This window comes from Aspergillus foveolatus (genome assembly GCF_047715535.1).
Source record: "Aspergillus foveolatus strain CBS 279.81 unplaced genomic scaffold BDW70scaffold_25, whole genome shotgun sequence".
Classification (NCBI taxonomy): domain Eukaryota; kingdom Fungi; phylum Ascomycota; class Eurotiomycetes; order Eurotiales; family Aspergillaceae; genus Aspergillus; species Aspergillus foveolatus.
This window is the reverse complement of record NW_027396089.1, coordinates 220,210-246,899: the sequence shown is the minus strand read 5'-3', so window position 1 is coordinate 246,899 and position 26,690 is coordinate 220,210. Positions and strand designations below refer to the sequence as shown.

The window sequence follows — 26,690 nt, the reverse complement described above, 5'->3', positions numbered from 1 at the left end:
TATACAGTCATAACTCACGCGGTGAGTTCTGCGCAATGATATAGTTAGGCATCGTGGACTGGTTATATTATTCAGCCTAAGAGTTTGAAGATGTATCTCACGCTTCAGCGTATAACGCTCATCATAACAGGGATCCCATACAATACCGTCCATTACCCTTAATGCCATAAACACGAGAATCCTTAGGACCTTTTTTTCCCATAAAATTTATCTCATAAACCAGTACAGCCGGTGATCACTTGATGCACGGTCTCACCTGCCGCACGATTTCTCCTCACCGACTGTTCTCAAGTCAAACTTCAACCTCTTATATCTCATTCAATATGTCCTCAATTGAAGCAGCAATAGAAGCAATCAATTCTTTAGAGCCAGGCGATTCAATTAATTATACCAAAATTGCAAAACAATTTGGTGTTGACCGGTCAACGTATCGAGGCGTCACCACGGGGTACAGCGCTCGAGGGTCCACCAATATGAGTGAGCAGCAGCGAGTCCTTACCAACCATTATAAGCTATATAAATCAGCTTACCGAACGAGGTCTAGGAGTTCTTGCATAAATCAATGGGCCTAAGTCATATTACAAAACGGGACTTCTTTCGCCTCTTCTGGCCGGCCTGGGAGCAAGCCTTGTCATTGAAGAATATCCTTTCTGCATGGAGAACTGTCGGGATATCACCATTGGATCCTGAAGTTGTTCTAGTCCAATTTACCAAGAAGAAGGACTCCCGGCCATCCTCAAGTGAATCCTCCCGCTTGATACTGCAAGCAGAAGACTGGAGAAAGATTGAGAAGCTCCTAAGCCGCGTGGTTTCCAATGTTTATGACAAAAACGCCAAGTTAAGTTCTACAATGCATCACCTCTCTACAGAGGTTATTATCCTTAAACTACGTTGCCAGGAGCTTGAATCAGCTCTCCAGAATGAGAAAAAGAAGCGTCAGCGCGGAAAACCTCTATTATTTGAGCTTGTGGCCCCTGAAAATGGTGGTGCAGTTTTTTTACTCTCCGCATAAAGTCCAGCAGGCTCGCGATCTTCAGAAGAAGAAGGATGAGGCTATACAATTACCAAGGCCTCAAAAAGAGGAAGAAAAGGTCCGTCGTCAGCTTGCTAAAGAAGAGAAGCAACGCTTGCTTGAAGAGCGTAAGAGAAATCGAGCATCTCAACAAGAATCACGGTTGCTAGACGCAAAGCGGAGGAAACAAGAAAAAGAGGACGCGCGCCTGGCAAAGGAGGCTGACCGTCAGCTTCAAAATGACTTCCAGCAGGCAAAAAATTCTCCAAAAAAGACATCTAGAGCGCCACGCCAGCAGATATCGAAGCAAATCGTGCTAAAACTCCTAATACTGTTGTAGAGGCCCCTCCTACAACTAATCGTCGAGGCCGCCAGATCTGGCTGCCACGGCGCTTCCGGAGCGAATAAAAATCATGTATAGACTCTAGATAATGACTATATCAAGCCACAAAAAGAACTTGAAATTCTACTAATTGTATGTGGTTAAATTGCTTCATGTTTGCTATCGTATTTGGTGGTGATTTTGGACGGCAGTTGAGACCGTGCATCAGGTGATCACTAACTGTATAGCAAGACTAAACTCAACAATATTTTTTTCATCTTTATTGACAATAGATAAAATAAAGAAAAAAGGCATAATTATCCACAGTACAACGACCTATCTACAATGCCTTCTGACGGTACGACGGTTCGTCTTACTACATGCGGCCGAATAGGCGTTCGGGCCGGTTGGCAGCTGAATGGCGTGAATCGCTTCCATGCATATCTCAGCCGCATTATTATTGAGCAGCCTAGAGGGCTTGACAACGACGTAGGACTCTCACAACGGTAAACGGCTCATCCAATGCTCAGCCACAATTGCCCCACCATTGACTTCGAGTATCGACCGAGGAGTTGCCGAATTGGGTCAAAATGCTGGACTAGCGTCTCATGGAGTGTGGCTTAGGCGCTCAGCTTTGGATCTGTTTTAGGCTGCCACGTATAGACCACCTTGCGGATGCATTATGCAGCCATAGGACGACTGTCTGCCATGCAAGAAACAGCCAATGCGTGTATCCGAGGATGCCCATCCAATGGCAGCATTGACGGGGCACTCAAAACAGCGCAGTAGGGCTGTTGTTGGTACGTTGCTAGGATGCTGGATCCCTCAAGCTGCTAAGGACGGGATAGCGGGGCAGTAGGCGTCGACTAATCGCACGAGGGGAGCTGACCGACCTCTTCCCCTCATCTCTCGACGATCTATTTTTGCCTCGCTGCATTTTTGATCCAGATTCATGAGAGACGCCAAAATCTCTTGTCGTCTCACATTTTTGTTTTGAATTCTCTTCTTGGTCTCGCCTATCCCTATCCAACAATTGCAAAGCCATGTCCTACAATCAAGACCACCTGGCCTATGGCCAGTATCATAACCAGGCCTCTGAAGGCGCTGGCGAAGGGGAAAGTGCGAGAAGTCTGGTGGGAGACACGTTCAACATGCTGAAGAGCAAATACAAGACACATCACAACTCTCAGCAGGGTCAAGCTCCAGGGACCCAGAATCAGCCGCCTTCTCAGAGCTATAACCCAGGGGGTTACGGCGTACGTTGAAGCAACCGTAGCGTTATACGGACAAAAGACTGATCTGTCGGTAGGGAGGGCAAAGCTATCCGTCATACAATAGTCCAGGGTCGAGGCCGTCTGATTCGAACCAGAGTTCGAGCAAACCGCCAAAGGATAAAACATCCGGTTTGTTTGGGAAGCTCCAGGACGTCGTTGCAGACCTCGGCGGCGAAGTCGCTCAGCGGTTAGGGACAGCTATCGACCCGCAGGGGTATGCACAGTACGGAAAGCCGCAGCCCCAGACACAACACCGGTTCGGCAGTTTCGCCCCCGAACGTCACGGCAATGATGTCCAGTGGTATGTCGATGGATGCTCATATTTCTACGCCGTCTCCAAGGCACTAGAATCTGCGAGAGAGTCCGTTTGGATCCTGGACTGTAAGTGGTAGCAGAGAATATCCTGGCGCAGACTAACTGTGGATCAGGGTGGTTGTCGCCGGAACTGTACTTGAGACGCCCGCCGGCCAAAAACGAGCAGTACCGACTGGATCGGCTGCTACAGGCCGCAGCGAAACGCGGCGTTAAGGTCAACATTATCGTATACAAAGAGGTTACCCAAGCGCTGACTCGTATGTCGCCCCGTCGCCGTCCTCAGTAGTGGGGAGTTGCTGATGAAGTACAGTTTCCTCGGCCCATACAAAACACCACCTTGAAGCACTCCACCCTAACATTGCTGTTTTCCGTCATCCGGATCACCTGCCAGACGGTCAAGGCCTGGCGGCTTCTATTACCTCTTCTCTGCAAAACCTGTCTCTCGACGCACTCAAACTAGGGCAGATGTCTGTCGACGCCATGAAGGGTGTCTACGGTATCCACGAAGGTGTCATTCTGTACTGGGCTCATCATGAAAAGCTCTGCATAGTCGATGGAACGGTTGCATTCATGGGTGGACTGGACATGTGCTACGGTCGTTGGGACACTCACCAGCATGCCCTCGCTGACATTCACGATAACCCTGCGGACATTGTATTCCCCGGTCAGGACTATAACAACGCCAGAGTTCTCGACTTCAGCGACGTTGCTCATCCCGACCAGAACCAGCTTGACAGGACGCAGACTTCCCGGATGGGATGGTCCGATGTCGCAGTCAGTTTCCACGGGCCGGCTGTGGAGGATATTCGTCGCATGTTCGTCGAACGGTGGAACTTCCTCTATGATATCAAATACCAGTCCCGAAACGACTCGAGGTTCTCGAGACTGGCACTTCATGGCCACCCGGGCTCGTCTAGTGGCCATTCCCAGGCACAGCAGGGCTCTCATCAGCAGGCCTCCCACCAGCATGGCCAGCAGCAGCCCGGTCAACCGAATTCTCCCTCGGTCCATCCGGGTAACACTCAGCAGACTTACCAGCCCGCGCAACACCAACCTGGCCAGCAGCACTATCCCGCTAATTCGCAGGCTCCTACTCAGCAGCAACCAAGCTGGTCTCAGCAGCAACCAACGTATCAACCCTACCACCCCGGCCAGTCGTACTCGCCATCTCAGAGTGCCAGTGAGCTGCCTCCGACAAGCCCTCAACCTAACTGGAATCAACAACAGCCTTCATACCAGCCTAGCCAGCAGCAGTCGCATCATGGAACTCCGCAGTCGCCTTATACTGGCCAATCCTTCCCGCCTCCTCCCCCCGGACCGCCTCCAAGCCAGGGGTCTGGTCAAGCTCACACGCCGTACTTCCCGCCTCCGCCCACTCAGGCCACCCAGGAAAATCAACACTCCTCCCACCGCGGCTTAATGGATGACTACAGCGAGGACAGGGGCGATCGAGGAAGGGCCTCTGGTGGGAGGCCAGCAGGATCTGCATCGAGCTTCGTGCCTCGTCGTTTCCGAGAGAACTTTGATTCGCTCCGTGGTGAGCTAGCTGGTCAGATCCACCAATACCAGGACCGTATCACCAGCAGTGCTTTAGGACGCCCGCAGCAGCGGGGAAACATGTCTTGCCAGATTGTTCGTAGTTGCGGGAAATGGAGCAACGGCACGCCCACCGAGCATTCGATTCAGGATGCGTATGCGGAGATTATCCGCCACAGCGAACACTTTGTCTACATTGAAAATCAGTTCTTCATCACAGCAACGGGTGATAAGCAGAAACCGGTGGAGAACAAGATTGGCGCTGCAATTGTCGAGCGCATCCTCCGCGCTGCCCGTGCAGGCCAGAAGTACAAAATCATCGTCGTGATTCCGAGTGTCCCGTGCTTTGCAGGAGACTTGGGCGATGAGGCTGCGCTGGGAACTCGTGCAATCATGGAGTTCCAGTACAACTCGATCAACCGCGGAGGAAACAGTATCATGGAGCTGATTGCGAAGGAAGGCTACAATCCAATGGAGTACATCCGGTTCTACAACCTTCGCAACTATGACCGTCTCAAGTACACCGTTCCCAAATCCGCTCCGCAGAGTGGAGGCTTTGGGCCTGAGCATCGCCCCGCCTTTGACACATCCGCTGCCTACCAGTCCTATCCTTCCAGTCATGCAGGCGCCAAATCGGGATCCGGGCAGTGGGATACTGTGAGCTCATGCTACATGCTCAACGGGCCAGACCTTCGGAATATCCCTTGGGATGGTCCCGCCGAGGCAGAGATCGATGCATTCGTTACGGAGGAACTATACGTCCACTCCAAGGTAGGTCCAGGATAATATCCCCACTTTCTCACTGTAGCTAACGGAACAGGTCATGATTGCCGACGACCGCATCGTTATCTGCGGATCTGCCAACATCAATGACCGGTCTCAAGTGGGCGACCACGACTCGGAAATCGCCGTTATCATCGAAGACAGAACGCCCGTTCCATCCAAGATGAACGGTCAGCAGTGGACGGCCAGTCGCTTCGCATCCTCGCTCCGCCGCCACCTATTCCGCAAGCATCTTGGCCTGCTTCCCCCGCAGGACTACGAGCATGTTAATGATCACTTTGACTTCGACTCCCCTGAAAGCCAAGTCGTGGCGGATCCCTTGGCGGACACCCTCCTCAGCCTCTGGAACACCCGCGCCCACAAAAACACCGAGGTCTACCGTGAAGTTTTCCACTCTGTTCCTGATGACACCGTTCGCAACTGGAATACGTACAAGGAGTTCTACGGCTACTACTTCAAGAACGCAGACAAGCAGGCGTTCGGCGAGAAGATAGACGGCCCTCCCCCAACATATAAGTACGGGCACGTGGTCGCTGAGAAGTTCCCCGGTCCCGAGGGCGTAAATCGAGTGAAGGAACTGCTCAGCCAGGTGAAGGGGACGTTGGTGGAGATGCCGCTGATGTTCCTGTGCGAAGAGGATGTGGCTGAATCTGGGCTAACGCTCAACGACTTGACAGAACCGCTTTATACCTAGTGGAATTATGACTGAGAATATCTTTGTATTAATTAGAATGAGTGGCGGTCTTCTTGGGTTATTCTTTGTGTTCAATTGTTTGGTTAATTCCAAGTTGATATTGTTCTCAAGAACAATCTGTAGTTCGTGCACTTTTATTGGCCAATGCGACCTCGTCCATTCAGGTCTGTCTTTCCTTACTGCAACCTCCTCAGTCTAGCTCTATCTCTGAAGGAGCCTCCTCACGACTACCGATCAAATCCTTGCCTTTGGGCAGCTTCGGGGTTTCAGTCAAGCCATGTCCAGCCCGCAAGTGGAAGACGGTCTGTCTCGCTGAGTCTCAGGAAAGCAGCCTGGACCAGGAAATCAACACGAAGCTAAATCCAGCGCTCTGTTCTTGATATCTCAGCCCATTGACTTCGTTCTCTCTTCTGCACTTCCATTGGACTTCCTCCCAAGAACAATATTAAGCCGCCACATGCACGAAGGTACCGGATGGCATTGACACCCTAACCAGAATACGACGAGGCCGAAACACGTCTGCCGGAGCAATTGTTCTCCCTCTGATCTGGCGCCTTGAATCCCAGTTTGAGGTTTCGTCTTTGGTCTCTCATAATTCAGTATGCGGTGTGTCTCTCACAATTCAGTATGCGGCGTAAAGGAAAAGCACCAACCCAGAGGACATAAATACCCCATCTTCTCCGGTCCAACGGTCTCCTCATCATCGCAGTTAACCTCTCTCATGTACTTCTTCTCGCTTCATTACAAATATTACTCATGCAGACCCCTTCAGACCAACCGACACAAATGTCCCCCATTGAGTTCGCTCCTGTCTCCATTGGTATGTCATCTCCTTCCTCTTCCGTCCTATGTCCCCGATATTTCTCAACCAGTCCCAGTCCCAGTTCCACCTTCTCCTTGTCCTTGCATCCTTTTGACAACGACGACTCTAACATGCTCTACCTCTTCAGCCTCCCCAGGCGCCGGCTGCGTGGTTATGTAAATAACCACCTGAGAAATATCGACCGCGCACCCAGTCCACCCCTAGTCAATTTTAAAAAATCAGCATCTTAACAATGATTCTCGAATTACACCAACCCGTTCGAAGTAGTCGTTTCTTTCTCAATCAGGCAAGACAACAGCGAGTCATCACGCGTCATCTTCACAATCCCGAGAAGGGGAAACTACAAACTCCAATAAAAAAAAATCAACTCTATATATATCGACTTCATTCCATCCAGATGAAATCGATCCTTCTATTTACAATAACGATGTCTGATGAAACACAAATATCTTTTTGAAGTTCAAGTTCCGCCTATCGCAGCGTCAAGCTGGTTCATAAAAGTGACGGACCTCTTATCTCTACGATATCCGCGACCAGAATGACGAATTGCATTCTGATACTGTTATGTTGAATCGGATGTGCGGTGGGCAGGACTGGGGTTTGTCATGGTTTTTTCTTGTCTCTTCTACCCCCTTGTTTTGCTTAATAGGGTAGACTAGGGTACGATAGGTTGCATGCTGAAATGCATATCGATTTTCCCATTTTTTCCTTTGTCTTTTATTTTTACCTCGCCCTTGCCCTTTTCCTATGGATACGGTGCGGTCAATCGTGTAAATGGTAGGACCTGGAACGGCTCTGTCTGGAAGGTATAGTCGGATGTAGGTTATCATTCAACGGCGTAAGAGCTAGTAATATGTAAGAGTTGGTCTAGGATAGCGGGTTTTTGGGCGGGTAGGAGTGGGAGCGGGAGTAGGACGGAAGTAAACGATGGGTTTGTTTGGCAGAGCTTGGGATCTTGAGATAAACGCCCCGGTATATCGGCTATCTAGATATGGATAGCAAAGCCTCATGCCCGTATTTAAGGCGTAGGTAGGTAGCTCAAACAGATGAGTATCGGGGTTGCAGCTGGCTTAGGATGCAGGTCTGCTGTTCAATTCTAAGGGAGCCTACGTACTTCGCCTACATGCCCGCGCCCTGATCGAAGCCAGGAATCCAGCCGCAAATGTTCAGGCGTGCAATTTCCATTACGTGGGAGGCAGTTCGATGGAGAGATACTCTAGCTCTGTTTCGGACAGAATGGTTAAGGGTCGAGAACGAAGCTATGAGGATAGTTCAGATAGTCGCTATACCGGGTGGTCTTATTCATCAGGTCTTAACAAGTATCATAGGATGGTGTATCATATATCAATAAGCTACTCCACTGCCGTCTCCTTGCGGATTGCATCGACACGCGCAATGTCATCAGCACTGGGGTCCTGCAGTTCTGCGTCTCCCACGACAAAGGCCTCGTTCACTGCATCCTCAACCTGTTCCACAATGTGCTGGATCAGATTGACAGACCGCGCCGTTCCTACTTTGACCATGTCCTCGCCCACCGAACCCGCGATCTTGCCATCTCCGCCGTTCTCTGTCAGGTCAGCTGAGAACGCGCCGCAGATGGCTTTGACGGGCTCCAGAAACCGGCTGCGGAAGTATGCATAGGTCTTTTCCAGCTCTAGCTGACTGCGTAGCTCAGCAGAAGATATTAAAATGTAATAGAGGTTAAGCGCCGAGTGAATAGATGGGCTTAAAGTTTGGGTGAACCGGACCCAGGATGTCACGAGGTCGGAAGTCAAATCGAGGTCCAATGCTGGAGAGGCGAAGAGGAGTGGAAAGAGGACGGAGAAGTAATGAGGGTTAAGGAAGATGTTGGGCTCAGGGCCAGGGGCTTCTTTGGCTGCTTTAAGAATCTCATTCTTAAGCCAATCAATTGCCCTATCTTTAATTGTGCGATAGCGTTCGTCCTCCAGTACTTTTCGAATTACCTTGAAGCGAGCGACTTGTGAAGGATTTGCATTTATGATTTCAGCAGGAATCCTCCTCACAGTGCTGTAAGTTTGGCGAACGGTACAGGCTGTCAACAAGGTAATAAAATTGGTAAACTCGGTTTCGTCCGAAGGTGTTGGTGTTGGACTTTGGAGAGATAGGACAGTCAGTGCAAGCAGTGAATCGAGCAGCACGTGCGGTTGTTCGAAAGCGACCTCATCAAGGCTGCGAAATTTGCCAACGTAGTTATCGAAAATTCGGGCGAGATCAGGATAGACCTTAATTTGTAAAGCCTTTCCGGTGAACAACTTTCCAACCGCAGCTCGCGCGGCGAGAAGCAGCAACGACCCGTGCCTTTCTAGGGGAATGTCTTCCGCACTATTAGGATGCTCTTCAAAATCCAACGGTGGGGGCTGCGTTTCAGGAGCTCGCGTCACGACTTTGAGAAGCTCTTCGTCGGTTAAACCGAAGTCTTGAGACAGTGCCTGGTTCAATCAGTACACGGATTTCCAACGGAGGACAAAAACACCCACAGTAATCTTAGCAATTATGCTATCGCGCTCTCCAAGCTGTCTATTATCCACGTATACATTTGTTGGCGAGCCAGTGCCTGGCATACGCGATTCCGGATGTAACTTTTCTTGTAGTCGAACACCCCACGACATTCCAGGATCCGTCGGACCCGAACAGCTCAAAAGATACGATTTAAGAAGCTCAATCAAACCAAACTGCAGAAACCTCCTGATCAGCGCGCTCTCTTCGTTACCAGCCGGGCTAGGCGACATCACTTCCGCTTCAGGGTCTGGAGCAGACGCTTCGGCGACACGGAGGACTGTCGAATCGCTCGGAGCCCTGGGCGGCGGTGGGGGTCTTTTCGTGGGGGAAACGTCTCGGAAAAACTCGAGCAGGGCTATCGTAGTCTCGTTTGTTGGCATCGATGTGTATGCTTCCAGTACTGCCTGCAGGGATGTTGCAAGGAATCGACTAGGAGATTTTGTCTGTATACGGGAATGGAGGGTGGAGAGCATGGCAACAAGAGTGTTGAATTTGAGGACATGAAGAGGAATGTCCCCTGTAGGCGCTTTAAGCCCGCTGCTTTCCTGTCCAACGTCTCCATGCTGTGACTCTAATTGTTTGTCCGATTCCTCCTCGTCCTCTTCCGCTGGGTGTAGCTGCATAAGAGCGTCGGATACTCGTAAGATAACTTCTCTGGGATTCCCTAGCCGAGCTACATCCTTAAGACATTCTTGCGACTCTGGAAGCATAGGAAGCAGGATCTTCACCAGATCCCAGCCAATATTCGTAGTCAGAACTTCATCTTGAAGGAGCTTGTGCAACGTCGGCAGGCGGGCGGGGGTTAGCTGATATTCCAGCAAAGTGAGATAGGTGAGGTAGTCAGTGGCAGGGGGGAGCGCCTTAATAAGAGGATCTTCTTCAGCCATGGAGATTGACTGGTTGACCGATGACATTGAACGTAAATAAGAAGTCTGAGGGGAGTAGAGGTGGGAAGAAGGGTCCTTGCCGTTGTAGCTGCGTAAGCTCCAGAGCTTGGCAGCGGGGCACGCATGACATCATCAGCAGCTCAGGTACAAATCAATATCAACACAGAGCAGTGCTCTGTATCCAAGAAATAGTGAATAATATCGAACTCCGTGGTGAATTTACAATAAACGGCAAAGGAGACGCCTGCTTGCCCTGTGGGAAATGTTCATGCCAGTCGGTCCGGCTATACCTATGGTTGTTGCTCGCCATAGAAGGTCTCTGTCTTCGCGAGCAGAAGTTTCGACGCACTCTCTTAAGTTGCACCAAGCGCAGGGCGGCATGATGAAACTAACCTATGAATAAATGAGCAGGGGACTTGATTGAGGCCTTCAAACGCGATAGTCGCGTAGAAGACGACAACCAGTATCTTAAGAATCTCTCCCGAGGCAAAAGGGACGACATTTGCCCAAGGGCGTATCGTTCGCATCTGCGGTGATCTATGCAGCGAGCTGGTCATTGAGATCAACCTAGAGCTTGAGATTTGTTAGGCGAGAGCCATTGAGGCTGATGACAGTGCATTTATGGCGCAAATTTGTGACTGACTCCGCGTTTGCCTCTTGGCCATCCCGACTCTCAAAGACGAAAAGTACAGGATCAAGTTGCCGCCGTTATTGATGCCGATATATATATCTTTACAGCGGACGCATATGTCAGTCAAGTGACTCGGACTTCGGAATGCCGCCGCAAAGCTGAAGGCCAAGACTCGAGATTATGTTCATTTTTATGCTGCTTACAAATCCGATTGGAGCTGAATCAGACAATCACAATCAGGCTGAATCAGGCTCAACCCCAAGTTCCAAGGCTCGTACCTGAAATCCCCGTCCTGCAGGAGCCCGAGATCAGCAGCGCTCAAAACAGTCGGGTGCTACAGTCCACAAACCTATTTCGTATCTGTTGCCAACTGACAAACATGCATAGGTGACTGGTTCGCACTCATCTTCTACTCGGCAGTAACCCAAGTCCACTTCTTGTGATGATTTCGAAATCGAAATTCGAGCCTACCTAGAGCTTGCGGGAGTTGCCGGGCGAGCCGAATGGAAGCGATTTTGCACCGCTGTTTGCGGCTGATGATTGGGTCGCAGTCTGCTGAAATGACGACTCGAGTATTTTGATCAATCAAGAAAGCGGAGGGTTTTTTTTCGCGCATGGATCCATCTTCAAGGCTTTAGTCCCTGCGACTATTCCCTGAAGAGCAAATCCGCCTCTCGATCCGGTCTATGCTTGATTTTCACAATCCGCGCCCTACCGATTTTCCGGGCGTTCTCCCCATCTCACGGTCTCACCCTACACCTCCACTCCCTGTTTCGCCCATCCCTTTCTTCGACTCTTTGACTCTTTGCGTGCTGCACCGGTGTTCTTGTATATAAGAGCTCATCCTGTGCTCATTCCTTTTCAGTTTCGTCTGCTTTGCCGTTGCTCCTTGACCTCCAACGGCCGTTGAAGCTTCCCGGCTCTTCCGGCCTGCCTCTGATCTGCTCGTTTCTGTCATTCATTTCTGCATCTCCATACTTAAGCAGGCGTTCACATCTATAGCCTACCGAATCAACTCTCGCATACCTTGACTTAAAACTCGCGCGCTCCATCCTTGCTTGACCCAAACCATATTCCGTCGAAACCCGACCCGGGCACTAATCCCCGATCGCGTTCGACCCCAGAAGTTAGAAGTATACGTGACCTGCAAAGTATAATCAACGAGGGAAGGAGAAAGGTGCACAAAACAAATCAACCATAGGGAGGTGCGACCTGTTCTGCTGCCACACCTCTCAACACGGAAATGGCGACCGAAATGCAGTCCTTCTACACTCCTGCAACTACAACCCACATCTCGTCCCATGGCCCAGCGGCAGTCGATGAGCTGATCAACAAGTACTCCTCTACGATGGCCACAACGTCCCCTTCCCCGGGTACCCATACGTTTGACCGAGCGCAGCGCAACATCCTTCAGCGATTCGCGGACCGCATCCGTCTGGGGTATTATCGGTACGAGGTTACTTACGGCCTCTATGTCATGACTCCGGGCGAGAAGGTTGTCGCAAACACTTTTGTCGTCGTGTTTCTGGGTCTTCTGATCTGGGCCATGTTCTTCTACTTCCCGGGCCTGCTCTTCCAGAAGTTCTCGCGCCTCGTCTGGTTGTTGACTGGTCAGAGCGGTGAAGAGATGGGAGCTGCGTTTGGGATCCTGGATACGCAATCTTCAATATCTCAATTTGCCTCCGAAAAAGCAGCATTGTCATGATTGGTATCAGTACATGATCGTCCGCCTTTTGTGGCATCTCCAGACTTTGGATTAACGTTTTGTTTCGCTCCTCATATCTTGGTGAAACTCGGTTCGGGTACGGGCCTTAGCAATAAAGGTAGATCTCTCGTTTTCAACCCGGTTGTGATCTGCCGCTAACTGTCTACATAGTACCCCGTTATCTTTCTTTACATGCGGAGTTTGGCGCTATTCGGGTTTACTATATCTTCAGATGACGAAATGAACTCGTCATACTTTAATGACTTGACGGAGGACCAGCTGTACAACGAGAACGACTACCCGATATAATGACAGATAATGCGTCCTCGAAGCTCGAATGGCTTAGTGGTGCAATTTTTTGCCCACGGATTCTGATCTCCGTTTCCTCTATAACTTCACTTTTGTCTAATACCGTGGTGCTTTGGATTCAACGGCAGTTGAGGCGACGGTTCTTGGTGTGCTTGGATTACGTACCCTGCTGCGATGTATAGAGCCAGATCCGCCATTTGGGTCGGCGGTGATTATTGTTATAGTCGAGTGTCGAGTACTGGTCTAATAATGCTTAATGTTAAATATGAACATGAACACTCAGCCGATGCAGCAGTAGTCGCGATTAGCTCGTCTCGAGTTATCCTGTACTCTGTAGTAGTGTAGCTAGCCAAGCCGCGGTGTGGATGGATTCGAGCCTCAGCCACATCCCCGATAAAAATAAATTAAAAACGAGGGACATCATCCAGCCACGACAAGCTCAGCCTACTTCATCGCCGAAACCATCAGCTCCACGGCTGCAGAATCCACTTCAGGCGCGGCTTGACAGTTCTGGTTCAAAAACGCTGGTCAACTCGATTTCCTAGTGGCTGATCAGAAGCCAGCGAAAATGCTGACGAAGCTTGCTCGATCGGCTCCCCAAAAATAGTGGCCCGCAAAACGACTGCCTAACGCCTTAACGCGCAACCACCGGTCTTTTCTTTGCTTCAGTGCTTTGTTAGCCATTTCATCTATCGCTTAATTCTCCGACATCCCGGCTGTCGTTTCCTTCTCTGAAATCATATCGCCTTCCTCGTTGCGTTCCACGTTCTGTGTGGTGCCTCGTTTGTCCGGTTAAGGGTCAATTCAATTGCGGAAGTTGTTTATTCCATCCGGCCCCTGGCAGTTTTCCGAAAGACTCGAAGCCGCCGGGCGTCTGACGAACTGCTTGAAGAAGTAATTCGGTCTTTGTTTTTGATACATCAGGCTTCTCGGACTTTCTTTGTTTGCAGACGCCAACTCATCCCTTGCCGCTGCCCACTTCCGCGGTCTCTCAAGATGGCCGCTCAAAGCTACTACAACGGCGCGTACAACAGCCCTCCTGCATATGAACAACACGATCACACCCCAGATCAATTCAACAGAGTATCACCACGACCGAGCCCGAGTCCAGTGGCATACAACAACGCTCCTTACTATCAGTCAGACGACCACCACAACCCTAATAGCCTTCGCTACAGCCAACAGTCCATCGGTTCGGATAATGGAGCATATGTTGCTGGAGGGAGAATAAACGAGCACGACCAATACGCAGAAAACATCCCTCTCAAATCAGCGAATCCCTACGGCAACGACCATCCTCCCCAGCCTTGGATGCAGCAACCAACCCACTATGCGCCAGATCCTGGCATGATGGAACCGCAAGTCCCAATGCGGCAGAAGAAGAAGAAAGGGTTCTTCCAGAAGAAAATTGCTTACGTTACATACATCTTGACTATAGCCCAGATCATAGTCTTTATTGTCGAACTGGTGAAGATGGGTAAGTTGGTCAGGCAATACAAACAAGCCATGCTAATTGACTTTGCAGGCCAACTCACCGGAAGCCCGATACAAACGAAGCCCCAATTCAATCCGATGGTTGGTCCTTCCGCATACGTTCAGATCAACATGGGTGCGAGATATACACCTTGCATGAAGAATGTTCCCGGAGTGCAGAACGCTACCCAACAAGTTCTCTTTCCCTGCCCGAATGCTACGACCACAGACTCAGATTGTTCCCTATCCGAGCTGTGCGGATTCGACGGGGTGCCAAATCCACATCCTGGCGGTTCGCTGGACGATAAGCCCGCACCTGACCAGTGGTTTCGCTTCATAATTCCCATGTTCCTCCACAGCGGGTTTGTTCATATCGGCTTCAACTTGCTCGTCCAGATGACTATGGGGGCTGACATGGAGCGAATGATTGGTTGGTGGCGGTATGGATTGGTTTACCTGTCCAGTGGAATCTGGGGATTCGTTCTTGGAGGAAACTATGCTGGGCAAGGTGAAGCGTCCTGCGGATGCTCCGGTGCACTGTTTGGCATTCTCGCGCTGTTCGTCTTGGACCTTCTTTACGGATGGAAGGACCGCCAGAACCCTTGGGTTGAGCTTATCATTATGGTTCTTGGTATTGCCGTCTCGTTTGTGCTAGGCCTCCTGCCGGGTTTGGATAACTTTTCTCATCTTGGCGGTTTTACAATGGGCCTTGCGCTCGGACTTTGCGTCATGAGGTCTCCTAATGCTCTACGTGAGCGCATTGGGCTCGCCCGCAGTCCGTACGTCGCCATGAGCGGCGGTGTTGCGGCAGAAAACGCCGATCCGGACGCGAACAAGACGTCAAGTGGTTCCAAACTGGACGGCCTTGGAAAGTTCAATCCCAGAGGATTCTTCGCCGGCCGGAAGCCCTTATGGTGGGCTTGGTGGCTGGTTCGATTAGGCGCTTTGGTCGCTGTTCTTATTGGGTTCATCCTTCTTATTGTGAACTTTTATAAGTACCCAAGCTCGAACTGTTCTTGGTGTTACAGGTTCAGTTGTCTGGTAGGTCTACAGCTGATGCTTCTGCTCCTTAAACTTTGCTAACAGCTTTTTTTAGCCCGTCAACGGCTGGTGTGACCAGGGCAACCTGTTTTCGAGCTAGGCATATGCTCTTTCCGTCTCTTTATACCTGGCCGTGTTCCTGCTCGTATCCCACTCGGCATCAACCATAATCTAAACTTATAAATACAAGTACCTCGATTCAGTATCATTATACTCTGCATGATACCTCTATATTTTGGGCGTTTGAGGGTCAACTACGTTTTGGGGTTTGGTGGTTTATTGGTGCAGCGAATCCCCATTTGTTCATATAACTGCGAAATAACATAGCCCGGCTTATCCAGGGACTATGCAAATGCATATGACGAATATTTTAGCAGGTAGCAGTGCTTTAAGTGTTGACCTTCGCGACGTAGGCACCTACGTATACAGCATGGGGCACCTCAGCCGCGCGGCTGTGGCGGTGCACCTACTCAAATCTAGCGCCCAAGATTACATATCGCGATCTGGGCCAAGAACCTCGCTCAGCATAAGCTCACTTCGAGTCTTCCACGCTTCAACGAGTTCCGTTTATGGCGCCTTTCGCCTTTTTAGCGCACTTGATTTCACACGGCTTTCGTGTTGTGAAAGCAGTTTGACGTGTTCCTGGCTGTAGCCTCCTGACGATTTTAGGATGCAATAGTACCCGCAATGATATCTCGCCCTATCTAGTCATCTCGCACACGTTTCTACCCTCGATACGCCCGCCGATTGGAATAGATACCTGTTATGGCCACATTGGCCATGTCAACACCCTCGTCACCGACCTGGCCGAAGCGCCGACCGAAAGCATGGGCCATGCGCTGCGAGCGGTACTGCTGTGCGGCCGCGACTTACTTCCCTCTGGCGTTCGTCTACAGTTTGACAACATGGGCGGTGTACGTTGAAGCCAGCGTGGGTTTAAAACCTAGCAGTAGTTCTTTAATAGGTATGTTGTTGCAATCTCGTAACCTGTCTACTCTACTTACGGCTTCTCTCCGCAGGACTACCAAGCTCGATCCTCGGCGTCGTTCTCTACCTAGCTCTCAACATCTCCTACACAACCGCCGTCTTCACAGATCCCGGATCACCTCTAGGTGCGCGCAGTGGTGGAGGCCATCCATACAGTGCGTTACCGATAACTGAGTTACCCGAATATACTTCCTACACCGTAAACTCCACCGGAGGGTCGCGGTTTTGCAAGAAATGCCAATGTCCGAAGCCGGACCGGGCGCATCACTGCTCCACGTGCAAGCGGTGTGTGCTGAAGATGGACCATCATTGTCCGTGGCTGGCGACTTGCGTTGGACTACGCAACTACAAAGCGTTTCTGCTTTTCCTCATTTACACGTCGCTGTTCTGCTGGGTAGATTTTGGTGTCTCAGCAATCTGGATCTGGACGGAGGTGTTTAATGACACGCAGTATATGGACGGTATTTTGCCGGTGAATATCGTGTTGTTGTCGATTCTCGGGGGTATCATTGGGCTAGTTTTGACCGGATTTACGGCTTGGCATATCAGTCTTGCCACCCGTGGTTTGACTACGATTGAGTGCTTGGAGAAGACTCGGTATGTTTCGCCGTTGCGGAAAGCGCTGGATCGCCACCGTTATGACGGCTTACTCGGCACCAACAACGGCGGCGAGAACCAAGATACCTTCGGCAGCCGATTGCAGAATTATGGGAACCAGATATTGGACGCTCATGCGAATGCAATACCGGGGGTAACGCGCCCGGAAGAAGGGGAAGAATCGAGCGACAACCTCACACCCGCACAACAAGCTTTGTCCCGCTCTTACGCGGATATGGAACGGCAACGCGAGCATGACCGTTACGAAGACTACCTAGCGGAGCTCGATAACGAAAAGATGCCGCATGCCTTTGATCTAGGCTGGAAGCGCAATCTGCTACACCTCTTTGGCGACAGGCCTCTTCATTGGCTCGTACCTACGCGCACTACAACAGGGAATGGCTGGGAGTGGGAGCCAAGTCGTAAGTTTTTGGAAGCGCAAGAGCGGGTGCGTCAGCAGCGGGAGCAAGTAGCAGAACAGCAACGACAACACCAACGTGATTTGTACTTGCGGAACATGAACAACAGCCGCGCCTGGCTGGGTAATGAGTTACCTCCGGGGTGGACACCGGATCAGCCATTGAGCCACTCGGACGATGTAGCGCGACCTGCTACTGGTGTTTCAATGAAGACACTTGCTCCAAGGTCTCCGCGGCCACGGCCGGGTGAGGAAGTCTATGCGGAGGACCTTGATAAAGATGATTTTGCTCTCGAGCCCACCCGTGGTAAAGGATCTGGAAATCAAGGCTCAAGAGAGGATGACTGGCGTGACTGGGATTGAAGCATTCTTCAGGTTTATCGATCGGCGTCGAAATGTATACAAAGGGTTGTTCAAAGGAGAGTGGAGTAATAGCCCGGTGTTAGATTAATTGGTGCCTGATATTTTAGGTATTGGTCTTATTCCAATAGGATCTCGCCAACTTGCATCAACTTCCTCCAGCTTCGTTCCTATCCTTTTTGCTGACCTTACTGCGTACTCAATAACTCATTCTTCGCATTCCTCTCAAAAATAGTGCTGTTCTAGCTGGCCTTGGAACTGCCGCGTCACCTCCAAATAACCGTCGCATACAATCTTAGTCGCAACACTACCAGAAAGCATACACATCTTACCCTCACGAACACGCGCGAGACTAAATTATTTTCAGCGATACCCAAAAACTAATAAACGGGTCAAAGCTTGACACAAAAAAAGAAACAGAATGTCTCGCTCCGTCCGCCGCCTGATGAAAGAAGCCTCCGAGCTGTCCTCATCTCCCTCCCCGCACTTCCACGCCGCACCCGTCTCCGACTCGAATCTCTACGACTGGCATTTCACACTTGCCGGCCCGCCACCACCATCTCCCTATGCCGGTGGAATTTACCATGGCCGAATTGTCCTCCCACCAACCTACCCACTCCGTCCGCCCTCCTTCCGCTTCCTCACCCCCTCCGGCCGCTTCGAAGTCAACCGCGAGATCTGTCTGAGTATATCGGGCCACCACGAAGAAACGTGGCAGCCAGCGTGGGGGATTAGGACGGCGCTTTTGGCAATTAGAAGCTTTATGGAGGGGGATGCGAATGGCCAGGTAGGGGGCTTGCAAGGCGTCAGTGACGAGGTGAGGAGGCAATGGGCGGGGACGAGTCGGGGTTGGCGCTGTGATGTTTGTGCAAAGAGTAACGAGGAGTTGCTTAGGGAATGGAGGGGTTATTGTGTGGAAAAAGGGGTTGACGTTGAAAAAGAGGAGGACGCTGAGGGGGTGCCGGAGGGGTTAAGGATTGGGATTGGGACCAAGGGGAAGAACGACGGCGATAACTCGAAAGTTGCGGATAGTGCCGGTGCGACTAAGCTTGAAAGTGGGACGGAGAAGTTGAAGTCGGATTCGACCTCGATGGATGAGTCTACAATGGACACGTGTGAGAAGAGTATGAGTATGAGCACGAGCAGCAGCCTATCCGTACTGGACAACCCATGCTCCAGTCCTTCAGCTATACCTTCGTCTCCCACCATCATTTCAGCATCAGTGATTCGGGATGCGCCGGCTCAGGCGCCAACACCGGCACCACAGGCCGTTACACAACGACCACGGCCAACGCCCACGCGACCAGCTGGTCAGGCTGCACAAGTGGCCTCGCAGGATAGCCCATGGCTGGACCGGGCTATATTCGGCGTGCTGGTCGCATTGATGCTCATGATTTTCAGACGCTTTGTCAATATTGAGGAGTAGACTCTTTGAAACTGCTGGCGTTCAATAGGTAGGATAACAGGCGTTTGTTTTATATGAATGATCAATTAAGAGCGCAATGCGGTATAAACAGTTATATTTCGGTGTGGACTATGAAAAGCTACTATTTCGATTCTATTTAGCAATGATTGTGCGCTTCATCACTCTCACTCTAAGTGATCCAAAACGGCAGGCATGATAGAAATACTCTTGCCACAACTAACAGAACTGGCGGTTGCTGCAGTTATCTTCGCTTAATGGGAAGGCGCCTTCTGTTATGTTTTCAACTCTCCTCGTCTGGCTCTGATCTCCATTCCTCGATTTCACCTGTGGACTGCTGCGGATTCATTATCGAGCATACTTACTCCTCCCTCTTCACGATGGCACCCTTTTCTGTTAAGCGTGCCAGAAAAGACCAGCCTCAAGCTGGCCAACTCAAGAACGCAGCACCCGCTAAACCCGAACAGCCTACATACAAGATGCGTGCGCAGCTCACCCAGATGTTTCCTCCGCGTCCAACATTCACCGAGAAAGACATCACTTTCCAGAAAGGTCGGGTCTTCCTCGTCACCGGCGGCACCTCAGGCATTGGTTTCGAGCTTGCCAAAATCCTCTACGCGAGAGGTGGCACCGTATACATCACCGGCCGGACGGAGAAGAAGGCAAAGGAAGCAGTTCAGAAGATCCAGGCTTCTGTCGGTGAACGCGACGGCCAGGTCGACTACATCGTCCTTGAACTCGACGACCTAACCTCCATCCGAGAATCAGCCGACGCGTTCATGGAGAAAGAATCCAAGCTCGATGTTCTCTGGAACAACGCTGGTATTTGCCAGCCTCCTGTCGGCGTTCTGTCGAAGCAGGGATTGGAACTTCAGCTAGCTACGAACTGTCTCGGCCCTTTTCTCTTTACGCAGATGATGCTCCCACTTCTTGATGCCGCCGTTGCGCTGAACGGACCGGCTTACCCAGGCTCCGTGAGAGTAGTTTGGCTGAGTGATCAGGTCGTCGAGCTCTCTTCCCCCATCGAGGGTATTGTCATGCAGGAACTGAATAACCCTCCGCAAGACAGCTCTCGCAACTATCTCAACTCCAAAACTGGCGCCTGGTTCTTAGGAAGCGAATTTGCACGTCGATACGGCCCTGAACGCGGCATCGTCAGTGTTGCAATGAACCCTGGTGCTGCCCGCACCAACCTTCTGCGACACGCCGGATGGACAAAGTTTCTCGGTTGGCCGTTGCTCCATAGTCCGAAGCTGGCCGCTCTCACTGAGCTGTACGCCGGTTTATCGCCGGATATCAACCTCGAGAACAGCGGTTGTTATGTGATTCCATGGGGCCGCATTCATACCACTGTCGCCCCCCATCTGACGAATGCGCTGAGGTCCAAGGAAGCCGGTGGAACTGGAAGGGCGCAGCAGTTTTGGGATTTTTGCGATGACAAGACCAAAGATTATCATTAAGCGTGGACTGGTTCGCTCATGGTTCGGTTATTCTTGCCCTAAGGGACACTTGTCTATTCTACATTGCCATGAAATGGCTTTATTGTATTAAAATATGTTATTCGAGTCGACGCCCAATCGCATTACTACTGTAACATCTCATTCCATTTCGACCTTAAGAAACACTCGTAGTCTACGCAGCCATTGATTCTACTGCTCTCTCACACAGACGATGGATTTGCTTCCACCGAGACAATATCAAGTCAACTCTGTCTTTCTCCTTCTCGGACTTCGACAGTTCCACCAAAGAAGCTATAGTAGCAGTGCACTCCTGCAGGTATACCTCGATCCAGCCACGTATTATACCGGCAGTCCTGCTGGAGTCGAACCCTTGTTCGGAGACACCATCAACATATTTTCGCCATTTTTGCCGACTCATATATTTTATACTAGCAGCAGCCATACTATTGCGGTCTGCACCAGATGCTGTGATTTCGTAATTCCTGATCCGGTCTCAGAGTGGCTCAATTGTGCGAGAAAAGACAAAAGGAATCAGAATGGGGAGAGTTAAATACGCACCCAAAACATTCCGTTTCCGCCAACTCTTTTTTCTCGGATCTCGTCAACTTGGGTAGAATTATATCGTCCAGATACACCCCATCTGAGGGGTTATCGTCGAGATAGAAGCCGTCTGCCCAGAAAGTATTCGGTTAAACAAATGGGGCAAGAACAGCGAAAATGTGTAACTGGGGGCGGGCGTGAAAGGAACTGACATTCAACCAATAGGAAGTCGTTCGAATGTGGACCGTAGCTCATGTATATTTCTTCGCCTTTTTCTGTTTGTTTTGTCGATTCGTGTTAGGCTGGGCCGCTCGGCATGTTTGTAGATAGGAGGATAATGGGATTAGTTACGGACCATAATGCCTACCAGCTCGGAATATATAGCTATCTCCGTCGAAAGTAACCTCGCACAGCTATTCATAAATAATCAATATGAATTGATATCAATGCAGAAAAGATACCGGACCAGCCTAGCTGGGCCATCTCTATGCTTCTTCAAGAACTCCAAAAAGGGGAAGTAACTTACTGCACCATCTCTATGGTTGAAATAATCCGCAAAGGGGACCATGCCAACCGCATCGTTCCAGTCACTCGGCTCGTTCTTACCTGGCGAGACATAGTAGAAGCTCCGTGAGTTGATGATGGCCCAATTATACGCGACATCCTTCCAATCTGTTTCTGGGAAGACTGACCGGATCGCGTAGTATGTGTCATATAGTCGTTTTTCCTGCCGCGGTAGAAGGTTTTGATACCGCGTTTCGTAAGGGTAGGACTGTTCGGAGTTGGTATGTGATTTTGAAGTTGGCGTATTCCTTGAAGGGTCCAACGTCGAGTTCCAAAGACCTGAGATGGAGGGCGGAAGAAGGGACAGCTTGAGCCTTGACTCTGAGTCTGGGCTATTACGGCTGTTCTCGTTGCGGTCTTGAGCTGGAGGTTTCAAGCCTGAACTGGACACCCGCAACCACCCCGGCCAGAAAATCGGCATGCTCTTCTCAAAATCCTCCCAACTCGGCCATACGCGCTTCCAAACATCTAATCCTGGCTGGGACTTGGAGTCACCATGCACTAGAAAGCCCACGAGAATAGCGTGGTTTGTCGCATCCGCCGGGAACAAAGATACAAAGGACTCAGGTATGGAGTCTCTAGTGAACATTAGGTTCGCGGGGACGGAGAGCATGATTTCATTTTCCTGGTATTTGAGTTAACAGGAACTCATTTAGGACGAGGACGTTACATTAGAGAGCGGGAAGATTGGAAATGAATCAGATGGAAGACATACTCGGATCGCCTGCGTTGCAATCATGCCTAGTCCACGGCCTGGGAAGCGGGCTGGGGCGATGCCATTGATTTCAATGCCGTGGGACACAGCCCATTCCGTGAATGCAGTATGGTTTGGGCCTGGAGGGGTACTCATTGTCTATACAGTTCTATGATTATGTATGGGGTGTAGTTAAGAGGAATGTTGGCGTCTCAGGGCTGTTTGAGGCTGGCGGGAGACAAGGCACTTTTCCTAATATGGCAGATATATGTAATGGCATAATTATATTATATGACTAACCATGTTATACAGCGGCACAATGCCGTCGTCTCACCTGGCGCATACAGTACGACCAGTTGCACCACCACGAGAACTGCTCATCGCCCACCGCATCAAACATTCTAACCGCTGTCTAGCCACTGACGCGGCACGATAAACTCTAGCCTGGGCTCATTCTGCGCTTAATACTGCCCCAGACGAGTCTCGAACCAAACTTGCACCTGTATGGTTAAACACAACCACCACCTCACCGCGAGTGACAATACAATCCTGCGCAGATCTGGGAAGTCCCTGCTCAAGGCACGGAGGGCTGTGACAAATGCGAGTACAAGCATCAGACCCGGGCATGGGGTGCATTACAGCACTTGGGGTTGGATAGGTCAACGAGAGGTTCTGCACGATGTCTGAGGTTGTTGATGTGGCTGAGCCTAGCTACGTGATGGGTGTGCAGCTGGTTGAGCTTCTGCGCCAGTGCTGCAAGGCGCAAGATTGTGGGCGTCGAGAAGAAAGTTTCAACAGATTAAGTGGTGCAGGGGCTCGATGAAGAGGCTAGCAGTGTGACAAGGACGGAGAAGCCAAGGATCCTGTTTAAGATGGCAGGGATGAGTATAATTGCGCCAGAGGTGCAGAAAGAAATGTCGAAAAGAACTACAATTTGCTTCCTGCTAAATTCTATACTTTGCGACCCAAGAGTGAACTGGAAGTTCTGGGACCAAAAGGAAAAATCCGAAAGCACCTACCGCTCCAGATTCAGGTCAGAATCTCACCGCCAACTAGGCCCAGAATCTGGCTTTGAATAGAAGTATAAAAAAATAAGACTTAAGACTGCGATGAGCCCCTATACAGCTTGCTCCAGGCTTGAGCTGTACTTGCTCCCCCGTCGGATACGAGATTCGGTGGGATGGGGTATCTTGAAGGAAATATGGACACGTTGCAATAATACAAGATCGAATGAAAGATGTGGGGTATCTATCGCGGTTATCATGATTCGTACAACGTCACTGGGGAACTGGTTAGTTCCAATACGTGGTGTGGGCTGTCACATGTATGCTCGAATGACGATCGTTTCACGATTGCGTTTCCGACATCGACTGTGCAGACCGCTTCTCTCGGACTAGTCTTTGCGGGAAAAAGCGAGGGAAATGAAGGGACTCAAGGCGAGTCCTAGCACTCGGGGCGTTGATATCGTCGGCATAGGGCTCACCTCCTTGGGCCCCGTTGGTGCGCCACGCTTCTTTCTCGCGCCGGAGATCGCTCTGAACCCAGGGTATAGTAATAACGGTCCAAAGAGCCGCCCAGACAAATGGTACTGACCATCCGATCTGCATTGGAAGTCCTGTTAGCAGACATATTGAGTCAAAATGGGGTAAAGTACATACAACGAAGGCGGCATCTTGGGGTGTTGTAAACACCATCGCCGTAATGGCAGCAGCCCAGATAATGGAACCGCCTGCCCAGAAGAGATTCATCTGCACGAGCATCCGGCGGAAATATGGGCTGGAAAGGTACCTCGTCCGCAGGGCGTATCGATATATCTGACCTCCGGCTCCATCGACCGCAACCACATCCTCGATGAGAACGTATAAGGCTGTGGGCATAACGGCCCCCTTGGGCGTTGAGGAGATTCGGAAAGGAGCTCTGAATCCGCACGCGCGAAGAATATCCAGTGAAAGGTAGACGGCACCGAAGTAGAACATCACTGTTGGAAGGACCATGGCGACGAGGCGCACTAAAATGCAGCTATCAGCATATAGTCAAGGATGTTCATTGAGACTGGTCCTCACCATAAGGCTCTTCTGGCACAGTTCCCCTGAGAATTGTCAGCAAAATCCTGTCTACCGTGGGTCTTCGACGTACGTGATTAGCTCAACAGCTAAGATCAACCACACAATGGTGAAATTGATCTGGAAAAAGTCCAGCTACTGAAGTCAGCATCGGGCCTATATGTTGATCTTGCTCTGCGCCTACCCATGACTTCCTAGCGTTTAACGGCCGGGTTGTAGAATCGGAGCGGAAGAGGTTATAGAGTCGATAAAAGTACTCGAATACCGAAATACCGCCCAATGAAATGGTGACGATGGTAAAGACTGATGAGCGACCATATTAGCCGGCTGCAATATCTTTCGAAGTCAGGCCACTCCGCAATAAACGTACCCAGATTATGCGACAAGTCCGTGCCATACCAAAGCCCAAAATATAAACCGAGCGGCTGAGCGGTGCAATCGAGGATAAATAGGAACCAGAAGAATGCAATCGACTTTTTCCGGTCTCGCAGGGAATATGGGAGCGGTGGGGGTTCTGACGTGCTGCCCTCAGGGCCAGCAGGTGCTTCTGCTGTAGAGGGGTTCGCTTCTGAATCCATGAAGGGGTGGCGTAGTAAACGGGAGTGTAATGTGGTGGTTTGAGGTTATTCAGAGAGTTCAGGCATTCGGGTGTTCATGTGGATGGGCGCTGGAACAGGACAAAAGCGATAAGGATAATTCGACGGCAGCAAAACCGGAGATAAGGTGGTTTTTATTATTTCAATGAATAATTGGACTCTTCCAAACAAAGAATCATGGCCCGTAAATGTCCGGAACAGACGGAAATGTCAAAGAAAGACTTGAGAGCTGACGGGCTTGTTTTTCAAGGCCAGGGCTGAGCCTGAGGTTGTGCCTTTCTGACGTAAAGCAAGCGGTGATGTCAGTGCCGAGCTTCCGCCAAAAACATTCTTACTCCGACCGACTGAACACTGCCTACATGATCGTCGCTGTCTAAATCCTGTCACGATATCTCATTCTGCAGATTGCTTACGCTGATGATTCTTGGGTCAGTTTGGCCAAGCAGATAATGAGGTCTGAATGATATAAGCCGAGTTGGAGGATTTCTTTCACACCAAGCCCAGAATTCTATCCCGTGCTCGGCTTCGGACCAGTTCTTCAGCCGGATAACCAAGGGCCAAGGTCATTCGCTGGCCTGTGACCAATGGCCAGTGGCACGATTCCACGATTACGCCCACAATCCTGTCCAGGTGTTCCCGAAACCGTGTCCAATACCGTCAGCGAATGCCGCAGGATCTCTATGCATCCATGGATAACAGAAAATAGTGCGCCAGACGGGCTAGACCGAGAGGGCTGCCAAGCTACCGCATGATCAGACGATCTACGCTGCATAAATTGGACCCTTGACTAAGATCGCGGGATCGCCTCGCTGGAATCGGGAGTCTCCTAACTACCCCAATCTTCAACAGTCCACAGAGGACACGATCCTGGTTCTGATGCGAGACAACAAGTTCATTATTTCTCAACTCTTATCGATCTTAACGAGAGGGCTCTTCCATTCCAACTCTAGAATATCCCATTCGGTTCTCCTGTCTGACGTTCAGAGCTGCCTCTCACGATAATTAGTCCACATCGCAATCGGTATTGGGGCCTTCCTGTACACCCATGACAGCTTGAGAACGATTGCAGTATTGCCGGTATAACGAACCCTCGTTCGCAGACGGATCGGACAGTCGACCGTTCATAGAATCAGGGGTCAGGAGAATTGCAACTAGCCGGGATCTGGAGCTAATGCTCTCGCAAAATCCCCAGATGACACCCGTCATCAACCAAGACGGATTATGGAACGTTGCAGCTATTTCTGTGGAGTTCCCGAATGTAAATTGCTCAGGCTGCGGGACATCTCGTCTCTCCGCAGAATCTAGATACTAGAACACTGCCGAGGTCGTTCGTATTGAAGATGGAAGTACCCATAACCCAATGAAGATGGATTTCCGCAGGTCTTGATAAAACCTCTTTGTCACTCCTGACTTTGGGAGTGTCCCGTTAACCTCAAAAGACAATGAGAAGAGCGGCTGTCCTTTCCCTAGCTTGCTGAACCAGTCCATAGACTGCAAACTGAGCTGCGCGAGAGGATTTACTAAGAAAAGCGATAGCACGTACTTGAGCGAAGACGATCAATATATGTTACCAAGATAATATAGGCTAGTATTTAAAAAATGGGTTTGGAAGTGCTTATCGCTACCATTCTCGTTCCTTGCAGCATTATAGTCACGTCGATCC

General features: G+C 50.5%; 10 protein-coding genes across 10 annotated transcripts; 7 read left to right on the top strand and 3 right to left on the bottom strand.

Annotated features, from left to right (window-relative positions):
• Window positions 1-1,986: 1,986 nt before the first annotated feature.
• Window positions 1,987-6,579, top strand: pld2 (putative phospholipase D (PLD)). Its single transcript, XM_073736897.1, has 5 exons — window positions 1,987-2,590; window positions 2,644-2,989; window positions 3,037-3,180; window positions 3,234-5,230; window positions 5,280-6,579. Exons 1-5 carry the CDS (start codon window positions 2,378-2,380, stop codon window positions 5,934-5,936), a joined length of 3,357 nt encoding a protein of 1,118 aa, XP_073595841.1. The 5' UTR covers window positions 1,987-2,377; the 3' UTR covers window positions 5,937-6,579.
• A 1,461-nt stretch (window positions 6,580-8,040) lies between these two features.
• On the bottom strand, window positions 8,041-10,833 carry BDW70DRAFT_136637 (uncharacterized protein). The gene is made up of 3 exons (XM_073736896.1): window positions 10,810-10,833; window positions 9,258-10,739; window positions 8,041-9,209 (listed from the first exon to the last, which is right to left on the bottom strand). Exons 2-3 carry the CDS (start codon window positions 10,191-10,193, stop codon window positions 8,112-8,114), a joined length of 2,034 nt encoding a protein of 677 aa, XP_073595840.1. The 5' UTR covers window positions 10,194-10,739; window positions 10,810-10,833; the 3' UTR covers window positions 8,041-8,111.
• Window positions 10,834-11,898: 1,065 nt separating this feature from the next.
• BDW70DRAFT_54286 (serine palmitoyltransferase small subunit family protein) lies at window positions 11,899-12,683 on the top strand. Its single transcript, XM_073744244.1, has 2 exons — window positions 11,899-12,620; window positions 12,674-12,683. Exon 1 carries the CDS (start codon window positions 12,041-12,043, stop codon window positions 12,500-12,502), a length of 462 nt encoding a protein of 153 aa, XP_073595839.1. The 5' UTR covers window positions 11,899-12,040; the 3' UTR covers window positions 12,503-12,620; window positions 12,674-12,683.
• A 401-nt stretch (window positions 12,684-13,084) lies between these two features.
• On the top strand, window positions 13,085-13,434 carry BDW70DRAFT_54292 (uncharacterized protein). Its single transcript, XM_073744245.1, has one exon. It carries the CDS (start codon window positions 13,177-13,179, stop codon window positions 13,354-13,356), a length of 180 nt encoding a protein of 59 aa, XP_073595838.1. The 5' UTR covers window positions 13,085-13,176; the 3' UTR covers window positions 13,357-13,434.
• A 373-nt stretch (window positions 13,435-13,807) lies between these two features.
• Window positions 13,808-15,425, top strand: BDW70DRAFT_160184 (rhomboid family membrane protein; the record flags this gene model as incomplete). Its single annotated transcript, XM_073740801.1, has 3 exons — window positions 13,808-14,288; window positions 14,337-15,325; window positions 15,381-15,425. 3 exons carry the CDS (start codon window positions 13,808-13,810, stop codon window positions 15,423-15,425), a joined length of 1,515 nt encoding a protein of 504 aa, XP_073595837.1.
• Window positions 15,426-15,781: 356 nt separating this feature from the next.
• Window positions 15,782-17,780, top strand: BDW70DRAFT_54282 (DHHC family palmitoyltransferase). Its single transcript, XM_073744243.1, has 2 exons — window positions 15,782-16,289; window positions 16,345-17,780. Exons 1-2 carry the CDS (start codon window positions 16,091-16,093, stop codon window positions 17,688-17,690), a joined length of 1,545 nt encoding a protein of 514 aa, XP_073595836.1. The 5' UTR covers window positions 15,782-16,090; the 3' UTR covers window positions 17,691-17,780.
• A 94-nt stretch (window positions 17,781-17,874) lies between these two features.
• Window positions 17,875-19,403, top strand: BDW70DRAFT_54280 (ubiquitin-conjugating enzyme E2). Its single transcript, XM_073744242.1, has one exon. The coding sequence runs from the start codon at window positions 18,109-18,111 to the stop codon at window positions 19,111-19,113; it is 1,005 nt and encodes a 334-aa protein (XP_073595835.1). The 5' UTR covers window positions 17,875-18,108; the 3' UTR covers window positions 19,114-19,403.
• Window positions 19,404-19,490: 87 nt separating this feature from the next.
• On the top strand, window positions 19,491-20,570 carry BDW70DRAFT_168342 (uncharacterized protein; the record flags this gene model as incomplete). Its single annotated transcript, XM_073742438.1, has 1 exon — window positions 19,491-20,570. One exon carries the CDS (start codon window positions 19,491-19,493, stop codon window positions 20,568-20,570), a length of 1,080 nt encoding a protein of 359 aa, XP_073595834.1.
• Window positions 20,571-20,742: 172 nt separating this feature from the next.
• On the bottom strand, window positions 20,743-22,524 carry BDW70DRAFT_150449 (uncharacterized protein; the record flags this gene model as incomplete). The annotated part of the gene is made up of 5 exons (XM_073739160.1): window positions 20,743-21,052; window positions 21,129-21,240; window positions 21,478-21,523; window positions 21,637-22,299; window positions 22,390-22,524. The coding sequence occupies 5 exons, from the start codon at window positions 22,522-22,524 to the stop codon at window positions 20,743-20,745; spliced, it is 1,266 nt and encodes a 421-aa protein (XP_073595833.1).
• A 1,056-nt stretch (window positions 22,525-23,580) lies between these two features.
• On the bottom strand, window positions 23,581-25,237 carry BDW70DRAFT_54256 (uncharacterized protein). Its single transcript, XM_073744241.1, has 6 exons — window positions 24,802-25,237; window positions 24,616-24,734; window positions 24,505-24,566; window positions 24,432-24,457; window positions 24,027-24,376; window positions 23,581-23,969 (listed from the first exon to the last, which is right to left on the bottom strand). Exons 1-6 carry the CDS (start codon window positions 25,007-25,009, stop codon window positions 23,715-23,717), a joined length of 1,020 nt encoding a protein of 339 aa, XP_073595832.1. The 5' UTR covers window positions 25,010-25,237; the 3' UTR covers window positions 23,581-23,714.
• Between the last annotated feature and the right edge of the window lie 1,453 nt (window positions 25,238-26,690).